This window comes from Olea europaea, chromosome 5, assembly GCF_002742605.1.
Source record: "Olea europaea var. sylvestris chromosome 5, O_europaea_v1, whole genome shotgun sequence".
NCBI classification, from domain to species: domain Eukaryota; kingdom Viridiplantae; phylum Streptophyta; class Magnoliopsida; order Lamiales; family Oleaceae; genus Olea; species Olea europaea.
In genome coordinates this window covers 10,783,863-10,792,612 of record NC_036241.1, presented here as the reverse complement: position 1 = coordinate 10,792,612, position 8,750 = coordinate 10,783,863, and the positions used below count along the sequence as shown (strand labels likewise).

General features: G+C 33.2%; 1 protein-coding gene and 1 long non-coding RNA gene across 2 annotated transcripts; one reads left to right on the top strand and one right to left on the bottom strand.

Annotated features, from left to right (window-relative positions):
- Nucleotides 1–512: 512 nt before the first annotated feature.
- LOC111394614 (agamous-like MADS-box protein AGL29) lies at nt 513–1,238 on the bottom strand. The gene has a single exon (XM_023020520.1). It carries the CDS (start codon nt 1,227–1,229, stop codon nt 576–578), a length of 654 nt encoding a protein of 217 aa, XP_022876288.1. The 5' UTR covers nt 1,230–1,238; the 3' UTR covers nt 513–575.
- A 141-nt stretch (nt 1,239–1,379) lies between these two features.
- LOC111394616 lies at nt 1,380–5,022 on the top strand. The gene is made up of 4 exons (XR_002702650.1): nt 1,380–1,952; nt 2,041–2,754; nt 4,242–4,568; nt 4,696–5,022. It is a non-coding gene; the product is annotated as an uncharacterized LOC111394616 (long non-coding RNA).
- The last annotated feature ends 3,728 nt before the right edge of the window (nt 5,023–8,750 follow it).

Sequence of the window (8,750 nt, the reverse complement as noted above, 5' to 3'; positions counted from 1 at the left end):
TAAATGAAGAAGTTTTCGAACTTAAAAACTGTAAGGTACTAAAGATCCGGGAAATACACCTTGTATCCTTACAAGTCCGTGCACACTTTCTGAATCAAGATCAGTATACCAATGACCTTTCTAGTTTCCATAAGAGGCCACATTAATTTTAATAAAGTTCACTACAATTGGGTAAATTTTGTCTGCTTATATGTAAGTTCATTGAGTGATAATTATTATAAATTAATACATCTTGCTAATTCATGAATTTATGTAATCATCGAGAGCGTAAATCATACAAAAAAAATATCATTTCTGCTAATCACACATTAGGCAAACTGTGTGGTACAAGAACAACAACAAATTATGCGAACTTTCGAATTGAAAACCAGGAAACAACAGATTTTATGCTAAATCAATTAAAAATTTCAACGAAAAATAGGGTTGATCGTCATCGAAAAAGACAATCCAATGGTTTAGTTGCCAACTTGTGTTGACATTAGACAACATTAAAAAATTTAAAACCTAATCCTGTCCGTTTATATACGTAATGTGTAACTCAAAAATCAGACGACGTCAAAATTTTCGTTAAAACCCTACAGGTGTGGAAGCGGAATCATCGAACAAGAAGCTGAAGCAATTTGTTTATTCATCTCCCCTGCTTGAAGCAAAGCGTTCAATTCCTCTTCAAATGCTTCAAGTTCTTGCAAATCCATAGTTTCCAAGTTTTCGTTCTGCCCCCAAAATTCCCTCGTTGCCTCATCATTTTCAATTCTTTCTTCAACCAAAAGATTGTGGGCAGTCGGGTTTGACTCAGTAGAAAGGGAATCATCAAAAAATTGGGACCGGTTCATCTCCCCTGCTTGAAGCAAAACGTTCAATTTCTCTTCAAATGCTTCAAGTTCCTGCAACTCCATAGTTTCCATGTTTTCGTTCAGCCACCAAAATCCCTTCGTTGCCTCATTATTTTCACTTCTTTCTTCAGCCAAAAGATTGTGGGCAGTCGGGTTTGACTCGGTAGAAAATGAATAATCAAGAAATTGGTACCGGTTTAGAATGGATTCCACGGAGGGTTCGCCAAAAGTGAAAAATTTGTTCCCCGGAGATTGGATGAGGATTGCAATATTTGCGCCACACAATAGGCTCGTTTCCGCTGCCTTTTTGAAAAGACCGCTTCGCCTCTTTGAGAAGGTAACCTGAAGACTGTTTTTATTGTCAATTTTCCGAATTTCAATCTTCCGCCGACCCATTGTTTTCTTCTCCAGATTGTTGTTAGACTTCGTCATGGCTGAAAAAGGGAGAGAAAATTGTAATCGATGCAGAGAGAGTGTAGAAGAGAGTGTTTTCGGAGGGAGAGAGAGGTGCAAAGATTGGTTTTTAACGGTAAAATTTTTTTTTATGTAAGAATGAGTCGGTGCTAATTTTTGAATTGCTAACGGTAATATTCTGAGGTCTAGGGTTCCACTTAAAACTCTCTTATACTCTGCGCATAACCACTTAAAACTCTCTTATACTCTGCGCATAACCACTTTGAAACTTCAGCGGTATTTCTCTATCGATGGAGATTACTCAAAGTTCCAAAAACCCTAATTTCTTTCTTTTCTTTTACTCCCTTTCAATTCGTATATTTTCATGAATTTTCAGCCCATGAAATTGTTAAATATTGCTAAGATTGGATGAATGTATACGCAGTGATATTACTATTTCAGTGTATAGGCAGTCATTTACCCTTTTTGTCCAAATTGATTAGCAAAAATTCCCGAGTTATTTATTTGCTTGACGATCAGTCTCATTGGTGTTTTCAATTTTTCTCCTGTTTTTTATTATTATTTTATTCAATAAAAGAGGGTTTTTGGATTTTTTTTTTTTTTTCCAAATATGATATCAAGAGCGGATTCCTTCACCAGCAGGGTGTTGGTTTATGGGAACTTTATTCTTTTATCGAAGTGTAAGATGATGCTGATAAAGTCCTTGTAAGGTTTCATTCAACTAGAAGCCATATAAAATAGATCATAGTTATTGTAAATCTCACATTTCATATTTATATTATCTGTTTTGTAGATGGTGGAAGTTGAGACTTCCTGCAGAGTGGAGTTGCTACCTGACTTGCAATGTTGCAACTGAGAGCACTGGCTGTAATCTTTAATGTAGTTTTCATGAAATTTCTTATGCAGAATCTTTTTGGCTAAGACAATGGATAGCTGCAGAAGTTTTAGTTAATAAGAAAAGAACTAAATCTGGTAAAAACAAAGGTACAAGAAAAGAAGTAGAACTAAATCTAATGGCTCAGAAAGTCTTTCCGATGTTGATGATTCTGAGGCATATCCTTTGTTGTTTCACATGCATTATCGTTTAAACTCTGGCAATGGTTCTCACAAGTGTTTTTTATGATGGTAAATTACTTTCATGCTTTCCATTAGAATACCTTTACTTTTGTTTGAATAATCAAAACTTCTATGCACCCTGTAAGTTTCTAATGCTTCTTCTTTAGTCCTGTACTTTGCTGAAATCTTTTAACGAAATTTTTTCGTTCGTTGATAATATCTAACATTTTCACCAGCTGATAAGTCATTTAGAATTTCATATCGTGAAAAAGAAAAGGATGCATATTTCAGAATATGATAGGGAATCAAGCATTTATCACTAGACACATGAGTTGGGGAAGCATTTAAGCAATTTTTTATGCTCTTCAGATTGTTGGATATCTTAACAACAAAAAGTTGATGCATTTGAAAAGGATGTTATGGGAAGCCATGATTAAAGAACATTGTAAAGGTAAAGCCTTGTTTACTAATACTCTTCAAGATATGCTTGCATTTGGGGTAATTTGGCAGAATTTCTAGTCTACAATTGGTTTGATTGATGTAATTGGACTATCTTACCAGCCTTGCATCACCTCAATGTTTTCTTACCAGCCTTGCATCACCTCAATGTTTTCTTACATTTCATCTAATTTTAGCTCAATTAAGGTGTGGTTTGTGTTCTTTTACCTTGTTCCTCTGTATGGGCATATTTTTCCCATCTCCTTCCCCTTTTTGTCTGATTATTATTTTATTTTCTTTCTATTCTACAAGTAGGCTAGGATGAAGTGTTATGTTAATTCGGATGCTTACTCTCTCTTCATGTATTTTTGTAACTCGTTAAGATACAATCTATAGATTCTAGACTTCTAGCTTTCACATAGGTGCTAGCCGATAGAATTATTGAACTATACGTATTTGTCCTACCATCATGATATTTGATCTTTTATGTCCTTGAATTATTATGGGAGAATGTAATATGTGAATAAATATAATATTAGTTCCGATTGTGCAAAATAGTCTCTATAAGATGGTATTATGATATTCTCTTCTTTAAGTCACAATATGGGATCAATATTTATTTTAAACCATAGAAATTAAAGCATTCCATTTCTTGGTTGAGTTTGGCATTTATCCTTCGTATTTATTTATAATAGTTAAAGAAAAAATTTGACCAGATTGCTTTGATTGGAGAATTTGTTTTCGAAATGTCTGGTTTCACCTCCAAAGCTTAGGTATCTTGAAGAATTTTGTGTTGTCTTTTATCATAACTTCTGCTTGTTGCATACCTTGATCTACTAGTACTACTGTACGAATAGCATTTGCTACTACAGTTTGAGCAGCAAAGGGTGTCCCTCTTCTCATACCCTTGAATCCACAAGTACCCTTGAGGACCAAGAAACCACCTGACCCCTTACATCTGTAATCGTGACCAAGGGAAACTCTTTTTCTTTTAAGGAGGTGTTGCAACAACAGTAAGGGGTAGTTCATACTTTATGCACCATTGTCTTAACTAAATTATTTGAAGAGAAAGTGAAACCAGATTTCTTCACACAGGGGCTATCTGGCAGTACTATGCGAGTAAAATTCTCCCAGAAACTAATGTGCATGACTCCATATTATTTTCTTCCCTCCATCTCGCATTATCTGTGTTTATGTTTTTGGTCAATGCCATGCAACTTAAGTATACCGATGACAGGTCTCATAATTATTTTTTATACAAAATGTAATGAGAAACACTGTTTAAAGCATTTTAGTAGTCTTCTAAACATTTCTTAGCTGATGTTGAAATATCGATAGGGCCCTTACATTTTATCGATATTGATGTGAACATTGACAGCTTATGATATTGCGACTTGTCGGTTTCAACAGTCTTTTTCATACTTTTTCCTCCCTGTAAGATTTGAACTTTTCAATTTGGGATTAAATTTGACTACTGTCTAAATTGGTGATAAATTTCAGGTTAAGAAACAAAAAGCAGAAATTGAAACAAAGAAAATTACCCCTGCTCGGAAAGCTGTTAAAACCACCGAGAAATTGGAACAGCAGGTAATAAATTAGGCTTCAATGGGAATTCTTTTTTCTCTTTCTGTTTGCCACAGTACGATGTAAAACTCAAGACATGGCTAAGAGTAATAGGGAAATTATGATCTTTCGTCATTTGTTAAATTCTTATTGTATGACGATTTCAATCCCTACGAGCGAGCTGGAGTATGTTTGTATTATATTTTACATGTGATGTTGACATGAATCAATTATGATGCTTTGAGACTTCTAAATGATGATATGGTAAGTGTTTTATACTCTTGTTTTGGTTTCATTTTCATTGGGTCAGAAAGTGTAAAACAAACATGTAACTCGAAAAAGGATTCTTTGCATTTATTGTTTCCCTTAACTTTGTTAATTATCATTTCAGGAACAAGGTTCTGGTATGGCACACATCGGTTTGAAACTCGATTCTTGAAGAAATGACCATTCACAGAACGAAAACATCACCACACCTAAAATGCAAAGATCTGAAGAGGGCAATTATGATGAAGAATCTTCATAATGAAGATCACTTGTTGCGACGATGATGTTATATTCGGTCATCATAATGATGCGATGTCTTACAGGTTTGAAGATGAATATGACGAAAATTTTGATTTCGAGGATTAGTTTGGAGATACTAGAAATCGTTGTTTTTGAACAATGTCAAGTAGTCAATTAATTTTTGAGGTAGTGTTTACTACAATTGGGTCAATTTCGTTCGTTTATTTGACTATTTTAGTTGTTATTTTTTATTTCTTCACTTATAGGTGGGACCGACTTCTCTTTATAACTGTCAAAAAATTAATTCTCATAATTCCTACCGAACAGACCCTAAATTATTATGGAATATAAATGGGAAATGTGAGGCGATAGACAAAAAAATTTTCGTGAAAAATTAAGACAGGCATTGCCATGAAAAGGTCTATAAAACAAAATTACTTATAGAAATGAATATCGTTTTGAAAAATCTATGTAATTTTAATTAATTTTTAAATAGTTAAAGCCTACAATTTAGTAAGTCCTACAATTGAAGACGCCTAGTATTTAATTTTAGTTAAAGATTGCAATCATTTTGTTATTCATTTGTTTAAAAGATCATTGGGCTATACGAGTTATCCGTAATAATTATGATCCATACCTTTAGCCAATTGAGCTCTTGAGTTTTGAAAACGAGTGTGGTGCTATCATTTAAATGTCCCAAAAGATTGTGCCACATTGGATCACCCATATTTGGGTTGAATTGGGAGTACGATTTCCATTACTCAAATTCAATTGAAGGACGAATAACCCTAGTTCATAATTTGGGGGTTTGAGGTTTGTGAAGATGGCTATTGTGTGTTACGTTCAAACTTGGTTTTCTTCATTTTTTTTAATTAACAAAATAGATCTTAAGCTTATCATTCGGGATTTTGGTGACGTGACGACTAACATCTAACTCATGTCACATGTTAAATTTTGTAGTTCACATCATCAAATTCATTAACATTTCAATAAACAAGTGACAAAGTGACATATGTAATAGATTTCCATAAATTCAGTAGTAGCTTGAAAATATTTTTCAGGGTCAAGTGGGAAACAATTAGAATGCTTTAATGTCACTTGGGTTATTTTACACCATTTAAGCCAAAAGCAAAACACAATGCTCGAAATCTTTCATAGAATTAAAAGATTAATTTTAATTTGTAAAGCTTCAACAAAATTCTAATGCCATGTATTAAAAGTCTGGCTATATCTAATCTTACCCAAATACGAATACACTGCCACGATTGTCTCATCCCAATGTCTTGCACGAACCTCACTATCGAGAATCAGAGGAACATTGCATACTTTAACCCAGAAAGAATAGTGGTTGAAATTATGTGTTTACCAAATGCTCAGGTCTAGTCCCGTGCTTGGTTTGGATAAAAATTAGATTTTTAGTAGATTTTGATTTTTTTTTAAATTGGTAAATGTGTAGTTGAAAAGTTGATAAAATTATAGATTTCATGAAATGTGTGATTAAGCCCTTGTTTGAGTTCCATTTTTTTGGGAAGAACAAATTTTTGAATAGTGTATTGATGGGGAATGTGTAGTTAAAAAATAAGAAAAAGTTTTGAATTTACGTGTAATACTATTCTATTAAAGAATGTGTTGTTGAAATAATATCAAAATACTGTTGAAAAATGTATTTTTCCAAAAGAATGGAAGTCAAACAAGGGCTAAATTTGAAGTTCGGTGAAATGGAGGCCAAATTTGGCTAACTAATATGATGATACATTTGTTAAACTTCCATAGCCCTTGTGAAATCACTAAGGTATTGAATATGATGTTATGTACGCCAAATCAAATGAAGCACGCTTGATTCAACCTCCTTGTTTATAGTACGGCCACCTATAATTTTCCAACCAATCATCGATCAAGCTGCAAGATTGTTCATTGAAAGTGAATTCTTCTTTTTTATTTGGGTGACCTGTGATATTTCGAGAATTCATGTTGCTTTGTTTGTTCAAGTGACGTTTAGGAAGAATTAATATAAATTAATGATCCTTTTCATCAAAGTCAAATATGACAACATGAAAGGTCAACCCAAGATTCCTTTCGTAGAGGTCGGCACATAAGAGATGTCATTTGAAAACATAATTATGACATGATTGAAAAGGTGTTCCCCTAGGGTAGCAACGCCACCGCAAAAATCGATCAAAGAAAATTCATTATTATATAAGGTATGGGGCAACAACCAAGGTATCTTGATGACCACATCGCAATCCAACTCTTCAACCAATCAAATTTGTCTAAAAAGGATGATGTCGCACATGCTTGATCAGACGTTGTAGCTTGTTATGATTATAACGACAAGTCGACAAGCTCCAATTTAAAGGGCTATATAAAGGGGCAAAGGTCCAAAAAGAAGGACCGGACTGTTAAAAATCTCTCTATACCACTTGTATTCAAGTTCTTGAAAATTACGCCCTTATATTATACTAATATTCCAAAAATAATAAAATGATGATTTTTTAAAAAAATCTCTAAATTGATCTAAAAGTACCACATCATTTTTTGTCATCGACATCAACCATTTATAAATTCTTCACATAGAATGCTGAAGTTTAAAAATGCAACTTGCCAATTGTTTGATGATTTTTGGCAATACATGATAGTTACTTGTTCACTTCACCCGTATAATTGAAATATTCATTTTGAAACCCTTTTGGACTGACAGGTCAAGTATCAATTATCATGATAATGCAATATGACTTTATGGTTTCAAGTTCACACCAATATTCCTAATTTATTGTGTGAAATGTTTGCATAATTACATAAATGGATTGCGGCCGACCATGTGAATTAGTCTTGGAAATGGGCCATATTATCATAGGGTCAACTTGATTGCAATCGGCTATGTTCATATTGTGTATGTTACTATTGTACTATGATTCGATGGTCCTGTCTCGACAGAATCAATACCAACTTATTTGTAATCGATTTCTTAGAATGTTTTCTGAAAGACTTGATTAAAATTTCATGTTTCGTGAAGAGTTTGAAAGAACTAAATTTGTGATTTCATCGAATTTACTTCCTCAAACATGTAATCGACACTACAAGAAAATTGGATTTTCGATACAACAAGAAACCCTCACAATGAGTTCCGAATCCAAGGCAAACAATTTTTTCCGAGGCCTTCCTACGGATTTGGTATCATCATAATAAACTAAGCATCGTAAAGCTACATCAACAATGGTCGATGCTATCGTCATGAAGGGTGAGGATAGAAAAGATGAAAGGAAAAAAGCAATGGTCCATTCCCAAAGATAAAGTTCTTATATATAAACTTTTTCAAACATCCAATGTGACCTAAAAATCAATCAAGATTCCAACTGATTCCAGCTTAAAATTGATCTTACTCTCATTTGAGATTCCAGCTATGTTATACCAATAAGAAATATCTGAACTGGTCCACAGCCCGCAAGATTCCAAGGATTTTGGTGAAATATATGTGGATTAATTGATTAATTGTGGGACCCACGGTTTATACAATCAAAGTGTTTGGTTCAGCCTGATGCCCTTCAATTATTTTAAGTGACAATGATAAAATTAACAAAAAAATATTTGATGATTTTGACTATAGCTATATATATTTTTTAAAAATTGTAATTTCTTATCCTTGGCTCGAGTAATCTAACTTCTTTAAAATAATTTTACATTAGTTTCCTCATTAAAATAATGATTTGTGCTTCAAAACAAGTTAGCAATTTTCACGTATTTTGTGAAAAAGTTTATAGCTTTAGATGGCATAGTTTAATATTGTACTAAAACATATAATTTTAGTTTTCAATTCAGGTCTCATTGTTATCTTTCAATGAAAATTCAATTTTGTAGAATAAATAACTTCGATTGCAATTCCCAGCTTGGTGTAAGATGTATTTATTAAGTAAAGATTAAGTTTTCTACTTTTACTTCTAC